The sequence below is a fragment of the Clarias gariepinus genome, chromosome 11 (genome assembly GCF_024256425.1).
Source record: "Clarias gariepinus isolate MV-2021 ecotype Netherlands chromosome 11, CGAR_prim_01v2, whole genome shotgun sequence".
Lineage (NCBI taxonomy): Eukaryota > Metazoa > Chordata > Actinopteri > Siluriformes > Clariidae > Clarias > Clarias gariepinus.
The window spans coordinates 15,715,977-15,731,217 of NC_071110.1; the positions used below are offsets into that span (position 1 = coordinate 15,715,977).

The 15,241-nt window shown below is 40.2% G+C and overlaps 1 protein-coding gene across 1 annotated transcript; it reads left to right on the forward strand.

Moving 5' to 3' along the window:
* The first annotated feature begins 253 nt into the window (after positions 1–253).
* LOC128533501 (olfactory receptor 52K1-like) lies at positions 254–1,189 on the forward strand. The gene has a single exon (XM_053507778.1). It carries the CDS (start codon positions 254–256, stop codon positions 1,187–1,189), a length of 936 nt encoding a protein of 311 aa, XP_053363753.1.
* The last annotated feature ends 14,052 nt before the right edge of the window (positions 1,190–15,241 follow it).

Sequence of the window (15,241 nt, forward strand, 5' to 3'; positions counted from 1 at the left end):
AGAGACAGCAACAAGGAGCCAGCTTTTGTTATAGACCCATAAGTAAACAGGATACATGTTAAGCAACTATAAGATAAGGAGAAGAAATTTATTAATAACATTTCTGACAGAAAGAATATGATCTTGCACATTTCAAGTACAGTAGAGGGATTATTTTCAACTTCTGGCTCACTAGGCATTTCTGGTAACCCTGTGATAAACTAGAGAAATAACATTGTTTTTTTTTTTTAATCAAGTCATAGATAACAACTCCATGGTGGCTCCAGCACAAAATATTTCATTTACAACTTTTAAATTAAATGGATTTCTTGCTTTGGGAGAATGGAGGCCCATTCTGTCCATTCCCTATCTACTTATGTTTCTATTGTCTACGATTTCAAATTCTATTCTTATATATTTAATTATTTCTCAGAGGGCTTTGCACTCACCTATGTGTGTGCTAATTGGTCTTATGGCGGTTGTAGACTTGTGTTTACCAATATTTTTTGTACCAAATATGCTGATTAGTTTCATATTCAACTGGAATGGAATTTCTCTGTTGGGCTGTTTGGCGCAAATGTTTTTCCTTCATGTAGTTGGTACTTTTCAGTCTACTATACTGCTTTGGATGGCTCTAGATCGGTTCTTTGCTATATGTCGACCTCTTTATTACCACACATACATGAAAATTCCCAATTGTCTTAAGTTTATTATGTTACCTGTTATCAGAAATGTACTCTTAATTATAATTATAGTGTCTTGGGCTGGAAAATTATCTTTCTGTGTAACAAATGAGATAGATCACTGTTTTTGTGAACACATGGCAGTAGTTCAGCTGGCTTGTGGAGATATTTCAATCAACAATTTATTGGGACTTTTAGCTATTTTCCTTATAACAACAATTGATGTTTTTTTGGTTATATTATCATATTCAATAATACTGTCTTATGTTTTAAAAACTGGCAAAGGTAGTGTCAAGGCTATTAACACTTGTATAACACATATAATTGTCATGATAGTTACAGCTACATTTGCCTTAATTGCTTTTATGTCATACAGAATAAGAAATAACTTTTCTTCCTCCAACCGTGTCTTTTTGAGCACAATGTACTTGCTTTTTCCAAGTTGTTTTAACCCAATTATTTATGGAGTACGAACCAAAGAAATAAGAGAACATTTTTTTAAATTTATGAACCACCTTATGTCTTAATAATGTAATTTAATAATGTGTATTATATGGTGGTTATTTAAGTATAATTTTTGTAATACATGTTAAATACCCACTGAGAAAAAAACAAGATGCTATATTTTATGTATGCAAGCATAAATGTATGTAAAATGTAAACCTAGACAAGTAGACAATACATGTCAAAAAGAGCAACTGTTGATATATTGATATTGTCCATCATCCAACCTAGACTTGTCTTGCCCAAGTTGTTTTGAGAATGAGAATTTGAATCAGGGCTAGCCGAAACAAAACAGTGAAATTTAAGTTTATTGAGCTTAAATATACTAGTGAAATAAATGATAACCATACAAAACCCTATGACTGGTTATGTAATTCAAAAACTAAAAGTTATGTTTGGGTTTATTTATTTAGTTATGTATTTATATACAAATAAACATATATAAAAAAATTTAGGTAAAAATCTGCACTTGGGGTTTCACTCATTTCCCACTAAGTAACGTTATGTAGTTTAGTAATTTTAATAATAAAAATGCAGTGAGATGAAAGGGGGTGTTCTGCACAAAGGGGCAGTACAGGAATAAAAAATACAGCATTTTTACTGTTTATTATTAGATTATTATTATTATTATTATTATTATTAATATTATTAAAATTACAGGTTATTATGATGGCACTGCAGTTTAGAAGTGGCGTCATAAGATGTAAGGATTGGAATTTAAGGAACAGTGTGGTATTTTAAAGAGTCAGTTAAATCAGAGTCTATGCACTGTAAATAGTGTGGCATGTACAAGGACAAAGTGATGTACATCATTATTTTCTTGATTTACAGTGCTGACAAAAATGCAACCACGGGGGGTTTTAATTGTTTTACCATGGTGTGGATAGGAAAAGAAATGGAGTAGGAGTCATTCTAAAAGAGGAATTTGTAAAAAATCTTCTAGAGGTGAAGAGAGTATCAGATAGGGTGATGAGTCTAAAGCTGGAAACTGATGGGGTGATGTTCAATGTTGTTAGTGGTTATGCCCCACAGATAGGATGTGAGTTAGAAGAGAAGGAAAAATTATAGAGTGAGTTAGATGAAGTGATGCAGAGCATCCCTAGAGGTGAGAGTGGTGATTGGTGCAGACATCAGTGGACATGTTGGGAAAGGGAACAGAGGTGATGAAAATGTGATGGGCAGGTTTGGTCTTCAGGACAGGAATGTAGAAGGACAGATGGTTGTGGACTTTGCAAAGAGGATGGAAATGGCAGTAGTAAATACTTACTTCCAGAAGAGGCAGGAACATTGGGTGACATACAGTAGTTGATCAATTGGAATGGTTATTACTGTCGCGCTCACCGCCATGTAAAAAACGTCAGCGGCCAAAATAAATCAGTTGCATTTTAAAGTCATTCGTAAAATGGCCGCCAGGTGGCGCAAAGTGACATTTTCGCTGTTGCAGTAAATAAAATAGTGACTGTTATACAGCGTATCTCTGTATCTGTTTATTGTTATTTAAGTTCTGGATTATTTTAGGTACTTTAAACACATTGTTGGGTTGCTCATGTTGGCTCATATGAGATGTAGTTTACAAATGAACACCTGGTTGGGTTATTTTGACCCAACAACTGGTTTATTCATTATTCTTTCGTTTCTCCAAATATCAGCCTGCAGAATGTTTGAAATATTACTTATTATTACTTGTTATTGTGTCACAGGTGTAGTTTTAAGAGTTGTTTAGGCAGGAATGCGTGTGTATACAGCTCAAAACCTCCATCAGTTATTAAAGATAGCATTTATTTAGAAAAAATGCCCCAGTGATTTCGAAACTTCAGGAAATCTCCCGGCGCTCTGCGCATAACACCGGGCCAACTCATGTCGAAAAGAATTTATAAAAGGTTTCTAAACATGGGCTATTGTTTTTTTTACTTATCTTCTTCTTTGTCTTTCGGCTGTTCCCTTTCAGGGGTCGCCACAACAAATCATCTGCCTTCATCTAACCCTATCCTCTGCATCCTCTTTTCTCACACCAACTAACTTCATGTCCTCTCTCACTGCATCCATAAATCTCTTTGGTCTTCCTCTAGACCTCCTGCCTGGCAGTTCCAACCTCAGCATCCTTCTACCAATATATTCACAATCTCTCCTCTGAACATGCCCAAACCACCTCAATCTGGCCTCTCTGACTTTATCTCCAAAACATCTAACATGGGTTGTCCCTCTGATAAACTCATTCTTAATCCTATCCATCCTTGTCACTCCCAAAGAGAACCTCAACATCTTTAGCTCTGCTACCTCCAACTCTGCCTCCTGTCTTTTCTTCAGCGCCACTGTCTCTAAGCCGTAGAGCATCGCTGGTCTCACCACTGTCCTGTACACCTTTCCTTTCATTCTCGCTGATACTCTTTTATCGCACAACACACCTGACACTTTTCTCCACCCATTCCAACCTGCCTGTACCCGCCTCTTCACCTCCTTTCCACACTCCCCGTTGCTCTGGACCGTTGACCCCAAGTACTTAAAATCCTGCACCTTCTTTACCTCTGCTCCCTGTAGCCTCACCGATCCTCCTGGGTCACTCTCATTTGCACACATGTATTCCGTCTTGCTGCGGCTAACCTTTATTCCTCTGCTTTCCAGAGCATACCTCCACCTCTCCAAATTTTCCTCCACCTGTTCCCTGCTCTCGCTACAGAGCACAATGTCATCTGCAAACATCATAGTCCATGGGGACTCCTGTCTTACCTCATCTGTCATCCTGTCCATCACCAGAGCAAACAAAAAGGGGCTTAGAGCTGATCCTTGATGCAGACCCACCTCCACCTTAAACTCTTCTGTCACACCTATTGTTTTTTTACTTATAATATTTGTTAATTTAATTTAATTTAAATGAGGTTTGGGCTCAGGACTTCGATTCGGCATCGTGATTCTCCTCTTTAATTTACTCCATAGTCTAAATCAGCACTCATGAAGTTTTCCATGAAGTTTGATTATGGATGCGTTGGGAAAACAGCAAGCAGGCTGACTCTGACCATTTAAAAAAACGTTTGAGTTCATTTTCTGACGCGCTTAAGTTCACCAAAAACAATACAGAAGAGCCCACCTTATTTGCTTTCAAACATTTACAAAATCATTAAGTTTTTTCGTTATTGTGAGTGCGCTTAAATAAAAGTTGAGTCTTATAAAGCCCATGTAGTCTTATATAGTTTTATTATATAGTTTATGCACATTAATCTGACAACAGTTTTTTCAGCCCGTCACGGCGTGCGCCCAAATCAATATCGCTCCTCGCTCACTAGTTAGGCGTCCTTCCCTTCAGTCATGCGAAGCAGCGGGACCGCTGAATTACACACGACTGGTGAGCTATCGTTGCTAATGGTCCCGGGCTTGCACCCCGCGCTATAAAATACTCGGGGTTTGTTGGGTTAAAGTGGATTTTACTACGCTTTGTGTATGCAACACGCGTGCAACAACGCGGAAGTGCGGCATGCAAGTGGGGCAAATGGAATGCGCCCCGGGAACTTTAAAGGAGCGAGAGGTGGGAGGGGCCGGTCCGGCCATCCGCGGAGAGCATAGTCAGCGTGAGCGGACGAATGGCCATTGCACTCTCACTGCGTAGTAAAATCCACTGTAACCCAACAAACCCTAAGTATTTTATAGCGCGGGGTGCAAGCCCAGGATCATAATAAGCCGTGCCTTTATTCCGTCATGTCTTGTGGGCATTATAAGATTTGTATTGAAAACTTCTAACTAAAAAGTGGCAGCTGGCACGCCTAAAAATAGACGCAGGTTATTTTTTTTATAGTCTAAATAAAAACCCTCCGCTTTAATTCAATTCAATTAAATTTTATTTGTATAGCGCTTTTAGCAATTTTCATTGCCGCAAAGCAGCTTTACATAGTCAAAAGAATTATTTAGGTTTGTATGAAATGTGAATTTGTATGGATCAAAATGGTCAGTTTGTCCCTGGTGAGCAAGCCGAGGGCGACAGTGGCAAGGAAAAACTCCCTGAGATGGTAAAAGGAAGAAACCTTGAGAGGAACCAGACTCAACAGGGAACCCATCCTCATTTGGGTAAAACAGAGAGCAGTAAATGATCTTCATTTATACAGTGTGTAGGGTGGCAGGCAGTTTAGCATAACAGTTGATGTTAATATGGAGTCCAGGTAGTTTTTGAAGACTCTAGGTAGACTTGTAGGAAGTTCCAGTCCTAAACTAACGAACTGTCAAGTCCCCAGAGAAACAGTTGCCAACACCAGTCGAGGCCAGAACCATTTTCTAGGTAGAGAGACTCATTCCCAGACACCAGACGCATCCCAGAGAGACACACGGGGCATCCATGTGACGAGATCTTCAGCCAGAAGCGGGGCACCAGGATGGGTCAGACAGGTCCGGAGGGCAGAGGGGGTCTGGATCACTGGCAGCTCAGGAACGACATGTGTAGCTCGACAGAGAGAGAGAGAAAGAGTGAAAGGGGGGACAGGAGGAGAGAGGAAAAAGAAAGAGGGGGGGAAAGAGAAGAAGAGGAGAGATGGCAGTTAGGTATGGTCACAGTCACACAATGTATAATGTGAATGTATATTAACTGTAGAGTGCAAGCAGAGACTCCGGCAGGACTAACTATGACAGCATAACTAAAAGGGAGAGCCAGAAGGAAACACAAACATGAGGGCTTCCTGAGATGTAAAGCAAACAATCACCTCACCGTCAGCAAACCTGAGTGATCAATGAGAGTGAGGAAAACAGCATCCAAACATACCAGTTCACCATAATACTCTACGTCCATGAGTCCCCCAGATCTGCTCCTTTACCTATGGAAAATCTATTTATAAAAATGCTTGGCTAAATAAATAGGTTTTTAGCCTGGACTTAAACACTGAGACTGTGTCTGAGTCCCGAACACTATTTGGAAGACTATTCCATAACTTTGGGGCTTTGTAAGAAAAAGCTCTGCCCCCAGCTGTATTTTTCATAATACGCGGTACTGACAAGCAGCCTGCATCCTTTGATCGAAGTAGGCGTGGCGGATCGTAAGACACTAGCAGTTCGCTCAGGTACTGCGGCGCGAGACCATTTAATGCTTTATATGTCAAGAGTAGTATTTTGAAATCAATGCGAAATTTCACAGGGAGCCAATGGAGTGAAGATAAGATAGGGGTGATGTGCTCATATCTTCTGGTTCTGGTGAGGACTCTCGCTGCTGCATTCTGGACTAGCTGAAGCTTATTTATGCATCTAGCTGAACAACCAGACAGTAAGGCATTACAATAGTCCAACCTAGAGGTGATAAAAGCATGAACTAGTTTTTCTGCGTCGTTTAGCGACAATAAATTTCTTATTCTGGCAATATTTCTGAGGTGAAAGAATGCTATCCTGGTAATATTATCTACATGTGCTTCAAATGAAAGGCTGGAATCAATAATCACACCAAGGTCTTTTACTGTTGCATTTGATGGAACAGAAAGGCCATCTAAAGTTACGGTGTGATCTAAAATTTTACTCCTAGCTGTATGCGGTCCTATGACTAGAACTTCTGTCTTATCCGGATTTAGCAGAAGGAAGTTAATTAGCATCCAATTTCTTATGTCCTGCACACATTGCTCAATTTTAGTAAGCTGTTTTTTCTCATCAGGTTTTGCTGAGACATATAACTGTGTATCGTCGGCATAACAATGAAAACTAATACCATGCTTACGGATTATGTTGCCCAGAGGAAGCATGTAAAGGGAAAAAAGCAGTGGACCTAAAACTGAACCCTGCGGAACGCCAAACTCCACTAGAGAACATGCAGAATAATCACCATTTAAGTCTACATACTGATAACGATGGGTCAGATAGGATCTGAGCCAGGAGAGGGCTGTACCCTTAATTCCCACTACATTTTCTAATCTGTGAAGAAGAATAGCGTGATCAACAGTGTCAAAAGCTGCACTGAGGTCAAGTAATACAAGCATAGTTACACAACCCTGATCAGAGGCCAATAGAATGTCATTTACTACTTTAACGAGCGCTGTCTCTGTACTGTGATGAGGCCTAAATCCTGACTGATACAGTTCATGTATGCCATTTCTATGTATATATAAGCATAGCTGCTCCGCTACTATCTTTTCCAGGATCTTAGAGATAAAGGGGAGGTTTGATATTGGTCTGTAACTGGACAGCTGACACGGGTCGAGGTCAGGTTTCTTAATTATTGGTTTGATAACTGCTAATTTAAAAGATTTTGGAACATAACCAATGCTGAGTGAAGAATTAATTATTCTCAACAGGGGTTCTATTATTGCTGGTACTATCTGTTTAAGAAAATGTGTCGGTACAGGATCTAATATACAGGTTGATGAATTTGCAGAAGAGATGAGTGAAATTAGTTCATTCTCTTCAAGGGGAGTAAAGTATTCTAGGTTCTGGTCTGACATGGCTAGATTAACATCTGCATCAATTACATTGTTCGGTTTCAAAACCTCAATTTTATGCCTAATATTTACAATTTTATTATTAAAAAAGTTCATGAAGTCCTCACTATTGCATGATGTTGTTGTGGAGATTTCTGCAGTGGTCTTATTTCTGGTTAATTTGGCTACAGCATTAAATAAGAATCTAGGATTATTTTTGTTATTTTCTATAAGAGTGGAGAGATATGTTGATCTAGCTACACTAAGAGCTTTTCTATAGTTCAGGATGCTCTCCTTCCATGCTATTTGAAATACTAGTAATTTAGTTTGACGCCATTTACGTTCTAATTTCCGAGCGGTCTGTTTTAAAGTGCGCGTGTGATCGTTATACCAGGGAGCAAGTTTTTTATCTCTAATAATTTTTCTTTTGACTGGAGCTACATTATCTAGGGTATAGCGAAATGTCGACTCTAAATATTCAGTCGCCTGATCGAGTTCTGTGGGGTCAGACGGTGATCTAATCGAAGTTGGGAACTCTGGGAGATTACTGATAAAACTCTGTTTGGTAGTTGATGTGAATGTACGTTTCATACGGTAGCGCGGCGCTGTGTGTACATTATTATTGTGACACACTTGAATTGAGACAAGATAGTGGTCTGAGATAACTTCAGATAGTGGTATTGTGAATAAATTTCTTATACTTAATCCAAATAATATTATTAAATCTAAAGTGTGACCTGCTTTATGAGTGGGTCCTACTACACACTGATTTACTCCTACCAAGTCCAGTATAGACATAAATGCAGTTCTCAGAGGGTCTTCTGGGTTTTCAAAATGAATATTAAAATCTCCAGCAATTAACACTTTGTCTACAGAAACGACTAGGTTTGAGAGGAAATCTGCAAATTCACTAAGAAATTCAGAGTACGGCCCAGGAGGTCTGTAAATGACAATTAGCGGGATCGACTGAGCTGACTTAATATAGTTAAATACACTTATGTTACTATAAAGAATTTCAAATGAATTAAATTTGTGTCCGTGTTTTTGTATAATAGTCAAATTATCATTGTGAATAACTGCGACGCCTCCTCCTCTACCAGTTAACCGAGGCTGGTGTATGTAGCTGTATCCAGGAGGACTAGCTTCATTTAGAGCTACATACTCGTCCTGTTTAATCCAGGTTTCTGTTAAACAGAGTATATCAAACTCCTGATCTGTGATAATTTCATTAACTATAACTGCTTTAGATGCGAGAGATCTAATATTTAACAGTCCTAGCTTCAGATCAGAGGTGCCGGCTGCGCATTCAGTCTGATCCAAGTTTGTGGTCTTTATGCTAATTAAATTACTAAAACAGACTTTCTGAGTCTTTCTAAATTTGATTTTAGCTCGGGGAACAGACACAGTCTCAATAGAGTGAACCCTGAGTGACGACTCTATGCAGCTAGCAGACGGTTGGTTTAGCCTGTCTGTCTGCTCCCTGGCCTGGGCTCTGGATTGTCACCGATTAACTAGGCCTTTTCTAAGACTATGAGCTATACTACAAGAAATGAGAGCAGCACCTTCCCGAGTGGGATGGACACCGTCCCGCCCTAACAGGCCAGCTTTGCCCTCAAAGGTCTTCCAATTATCAATGAAGCCCACGTTGTTTTCGGAGCACCACCTTTAATTTCCTAAAGTCTAATCGGCGCTCAACCGCACGCATAGTTTTCCCGAGCGCGAGGATTTTTTTTGTGCTAAATAATAATTATGCAGTATAATAATTCCTATTAATCCTGGGTTGTTCTTTTAGTGTCACTATAGTGCTTTACAATGCCAGACAACATTCAAATACAAATTATCCACCCTCCCCAGGTGTGAATCGGCTGTTCTCACCTATACATTCAGAGGAAGTGAAATGCACTTCTTCCCACTTTAAAAACCTCTTGAATCTGAGGCTGACTTTCAGTGATTGAAATTTGTGTAATTTTAATCTTCTGGATTCTAGATTCTAAAGTTAACATTGTTACCTTTTTAATCCTTGGAATGAAAGAACTTGAGATTTTCCTTATAATAGCGTAAATTGCATTGTTTTTAATCAGTCTATACATAATAATCTTCTTTGGTATTTTTATTTAAAAAAACGGGTATGGGGGCTATCTTGTTTTATTAATCCTTGTGCCTGGTTTAGTTTTGGTATTTAGTGCGCATCTGTTATATTACAACTAAATACCTTTTATTGGGGGTTAAGTGACTGATGTGCCTAACATTTTTCAGCTGAGCCTTTGTTTCACTGAAAAATCAACCACCGCGACACCCCTCTCTCTCTCTCACACACACACACACACACACACACACACGCACAGAGCCGACCAAATCATTAGCACCTCCCTCCCCCAGCACAGCCATTTACTTTCTATCCATTTACTTACATCTGAACTGAGTCGTTTGGGTAACATGGGTCGAACCCCTTACAAATCATAACAGTCTACTGCATTTCATTCTTATAATAACGCAAAAACACAAGCGGGGCTGAAAGACCGACATCTGCTGACGCAGTAGAACGTCCCAACACTGTTTTAATTTTATGGTCATTTATTTCAGTTAATAAATCTACTATAAATTTAAAGAACACAAAAAATAAGATGACACAAATCCCTACACGCTTCTTTTCTAATTACAAGTGATAAAATCTAAAGGTTCACTGTGTTAACATTTATTGTGCTAAAATTTGATCCTAATAAGATTTTATTTAATTTGAATTCTAGAACAGTGGCAGCTGGAACACCTAAAATAGATGCAGGATTATTTTTTATAATCTAAATAAAAATGCTTTTTTAAACGTTGGCTATTGTTATTTACTTGCAATATTTGTTAATTTAATTTAAATGGGGTTTGGTCTCCGGAATGTTGAGCATCAGGATCCTCTTCTTTACTTTCCTACGTAGAATCAGCGCTTAATCGCACGCATAAAGTTTTGTAAATTCCTTTAATGTTTAATAGTAAATAATGACCCCCATTGCGCTGTACCACCGCTCGGAAAACCTTATGAAATACAAGTTAAAGACAATTATGATGATCTGCCATGGCTTGCGTCTGTGATAGGCGTGCGCCCAAATCTACTATCGCTACTCGCTCACTCCGTAGGCTCCCTGAATAGGCAGCAAAGGGACGAAGCCCCTTCTGCAGCGGGGCTGCGAGGGTGGGCCCGGTGCGGGAGTGAAGATGCCGCGGGAGTGAAGATGCCGCGGGAGCTCGCGCAGCTCTTTCTCGCGCTGTCCTCAGCGCGGAGATCAAAGGGCGGAATTCTAGTGTCCTTGTTTAAAGTCCCTGGGGCGCGTCACATCGCCCCACTGACATGCTTCTTTCATATTCTCCATCACATCACGTACTTCCCAGACCTCGGACAAAACTCCGCGCCTTGCTTTTATAATGCGGAGCAAGCTCGAGATCATATTAACATTTTTAATCTTATATTTTATTTTAATCTTCTTAGTTAAATTTCCCTTCTTTAATTTTTTTATATTTATTTCCTATTCTTTAGTCTTTTATTTTAAGGTTTTTTATCATAAGGTCACGAGCAGTTGTCAAAGCATTTCACTGCATATCATACTGTGTATGACTGTGTATGACTGTGTATGTGACAAATAAAATTTTAATTCGAATTAATAAAAGTGAGGTGAGAAGGGCATTGGGTAGAGGATGAAGAGTGGAAAGGCTGTTGGTCCTGATGACATACCTGTGGAGTTATGGAAATGCTTAGGAGAGGTGGCCGTAGAGTTTTTGACTAGTTCGTTTAACAAGATCTTGAAGAGTGAGAAGATTCCAGAGGAATGGAGAAGTGTATTGGTGCCTATTTTTAAGAACAAGGGAGATGTGCAGAGCTGTGGCAATTACAGAGGTATAAAGCTAATGAGCCATACAATGAAGCTGTGGGAAAGAGTAGTGGAAGCTAGGTTAAGGGCAGAGCCGAGCATTTGTAAGCAGCAATATGGTTTAATGCCTAGAAAGAGTACATCAGGTGCAGTATTTGCTTTGAGGATGCTGGTGGAGAAGTACAGAGAAGGTAATAAAGAGTTGCATTGTGTTTATGCTGTATTGTACAATAGATTTACAGAATGCGTACGACAGAGTGTCGAGAGAGGAGCTGTGGTGTTATATGAGGAAGTCTGGAGTTGCAAAGAAGTATGTTAGAGTGGTGCAGGACATGTAAAAGAGCGCTAAGACAGTGGTACGTTGTGCTGTAGATGTGACAGAAAAGTTCAAGGTGGAGGTGGGTCTGTATCAAGGATCGACTCTGACCCCCTTTTTGTTTGTTCAGGTGATGGACAGGATGACAGATGAGGTAAGACAGGAGTCTCCATGGACTATGATGTTTGCAGATGACATTGTGCTTTGAAGCAAGAGCAGAGAACAGGTGGACGAAAATTTGGAGAGGTGGAGGTATGCTCTGGAAAGCACAGGAATGAAGGTTAGACGCAGCAAGACGAAATACATGTGTGTAAATTCAATTCAATTCAATTTTATTTGTATAGCGCTTTTAACGATTTACATCATCACAAAGCAGCTTTACACAATCAAAAGAACTAAGTTTGTATGAAATGTGAATGTGTATGAATCAAAATGATATGATTGTCCCTGATTGTCCCTGATGAGCAAGCCTAGGACGACGGCGACAGTGGCAAGGAAAAACTCCCTGAGATGGTAATAGGAAGAAACCTTGAGAGGAACCAGACTCAACAGGGAACCCATCCTCATCTGTGTGAAAACAGATAGCAGGGATTGATGTGCATAATAATATGCGAGACTGAAAGTTCAAAATAAGAGATGTGTAAGATTAAAGTCCAGTTTGTTCCTGGAGGCTCAGGTAGACTGTGAAAAATTCCAGACCTGAACTATTGAGTGACTGAAGTCACAGGTCCTCAGAGAACAGCTGTCTGCATCAGTCGAGGACAGGACCACCTTCATGGAAAAGTGGAACCAACCCCAGTCACCACACGCATTCCAGGCAGACCACACGGGGGCATCCATGTGATAAGATCTCCAACCAGAAGCAGGACTCCAGGATGAGTTAGAGAGGTCCAGCGGGCAGAGGGGGTCTGGATCACTGGCAGCTCAGGAGCGACATGTATAGCTCGACAGAGAGATAGGTAGAGGAAAAAGGAGAGAGGGAGAGAGAGAGAGAGGAGAGAGCAGAAAAGGAGAGAGCAAAGAGATGGAGAAATAACAGTTAGGTATGGTCACAGTCGAACAATGTAAAAAGTGAATGTATATTTAGTGCAGAGTGCAAGCAGAGACTCCGGCAGGACTAACTATGACAGCATAACTAAAAAGGGAGAGCCAGAAGGAAACACAAACATGAGGGCTTCCAGAGATGTAAGGCAACCAATCACCTCACCATCAACAAACCTGAGTGATCAATGAGAGTGGGGAAGACAGCATCCAAACATACCAGGTCCATGAGTCCCCCAGATCTGCTCCTTTACCTAAGGCTAATCTATTTATAAAAATGCTTGGCTAAATAAATAGGTTTTTAGCCTGGACTTAAACACTGAGACTGTGTCTGAGTCCCGAACACTATTTGGAAGACTATTCCATAACTTTGGGGCTTTGTAAGAAAAAGCTCTGCCCCCTGCTGTAGTTTTAATAATACGCGGTACTGACAAGCAGCCTGCATCCTTTGATCGAAGTAGGCGTGGCGGATTGTAAGACACTAGCAGTTCACTCAGATACTGCGGCGCGAGACCATTTAATGCTTTATACGTCAAGAGTAGTATTTTTAAAATCAATGCGAAATTTCACAGGAAGCCAATGCAATGTAGATAAGATAGGGGTTATGTGCTCATATCTTCTGGTTCGAGTGAGGACTCTCGCTGCTGCATTCTGGACTAATTGAAGCTTGTTTAAGCACCTAGTTGAACAACCAGACAGTAAGGCGTTACAATAATCCAACCTAGACGTGATAAAAGCATAAACTAGTTTTTCTGCATCGTTTAGTGACAATATATTTCTTATCTTGGCAATATTTCTGAGGTGAAAGAATGCTATCCTGGTAATATTATCTACATGTGCTTCAAATGAAAGGGAATCAAGAGGAACAGTGAGGCTACAGGGAGCAGAGGTAAAGAAGGTGCAGGATTTTAAGTACACGGAGAGTGTTCAAAGGAGGTGAAGAGGCGGGTACAGGCAGGTTGGAATGGGTGGAGAAAAGTGTCAGGTTTGTTGGGCGATAAAAGAGTATCAGCAAGAGTGAAAGGAAAGGTGTACAGGACAGTGGTGAGACCAGCAATGCTCTATGGCTTGGAGACAGTGGCACTGAAGAAAAGACAGGAGGCAAAGCTAAAGGTAGCAGAGCTGTAGATGTTGAGGTCCTTTTAAGGTTCTTTGAGGTATTTTAAATGTTTTAAATGTTTTAAAATACACTTTGCCCAGTTATTGTGGTTCCCCGAGTCAGAAAAGAAAATTGCACGTTCCACCATAGTATTGCATATGACTGGAGATATTGCACATCACTATAAAGTTTAAAATTTTCTGTCATAATATTGCACATAACTACAATGGTGTATTTTATATGTGTGTTTGTTAGTTTGTGCGTTTGCTTGTGCGTATGTGGTCAGAGTCCAAGTTGTACAGTCTGACAGCAGTTGGTAAGAAAGACTTGCGGAATCTCTCCTTTCCACATTGTGGGTGCAGCAGCCTGCCACTGAAGGAGCTGCTCAGTGCTGTCAGATACTCCTGCAAGAGTTGGGAGATGTTACCCAACAGGGATGATATGGGAGAAATTTTTATTTAATTTTATTTGATTTTACTTACTTTTGGGGGATAGAAGGTACCATATCTGTATATAATCGGGGATGTGCGTGCGAAGCTGAGACATAGGCTTCTCTGTGTGCGCGTGCATAGGAAACCAGAGCTTTACATTGGGGCACCTTCATTGTGAGCTAAAGAGGCCCCCTAATGGGAAACAGATGTTGAAGGGATGTACAGCGAGCCCTGCATATATAATGGTGAAAACGGACCAGAGATTCAGTTGTGTCCATGGTGCAGCTTCGGCCGTTATTGCATGATAATAAAGGTCGTAATCTTCGGTAAGCAAAGCCTGACTCTGAGTATTTTTCCACAACATCTTGGCGCTGCGAGCAGGGTGGCAAAGGGGCAAAGGTGACTGCTCAGCATGGGCTTCCTTGGTCAGCAACACAAACAAGTGGCCACTTACAAAGGTAAGCAACTTTTGCTTATATACTTAGGTTGTGTTGTTTTCTGGGGATCACCCATGGTGGTAAGGACGCCTGATAAAGGCCTCTCCAACTCATGTAATTTAAAATGGGCTTTGTTTCCAGAAGAGAACGCATGCATCAGCTTACTAACTGTTGTACTGATAGTAAATTGATAAAATAAGCATTGCATTGGTCTGTTTTGTTGTCAAGCGGGCATTGATTGATGGCAGCAATAACAGATGGTATGAGAGAGCGCATTTGAGTGTCTATTTGAGTTGCTAAGAGGGCAATGTAAAAAGGTAGATAGTCTTGATATTAATTTGTACTCATTGTCAAGTGGGCCTTGATGGATGACAAGGAGTGGAAAGCAAGTTAATACGGAGTTGCGCTTATTTAGTAATATTGCTTGTGTGAGGATACGCAGCAATTAATAAAAAATACCCTTTCGTATGAGGAACACCTTTTGGTGTTGTAAGCATTTGGTAGCCACCTTAAAATTTGTATT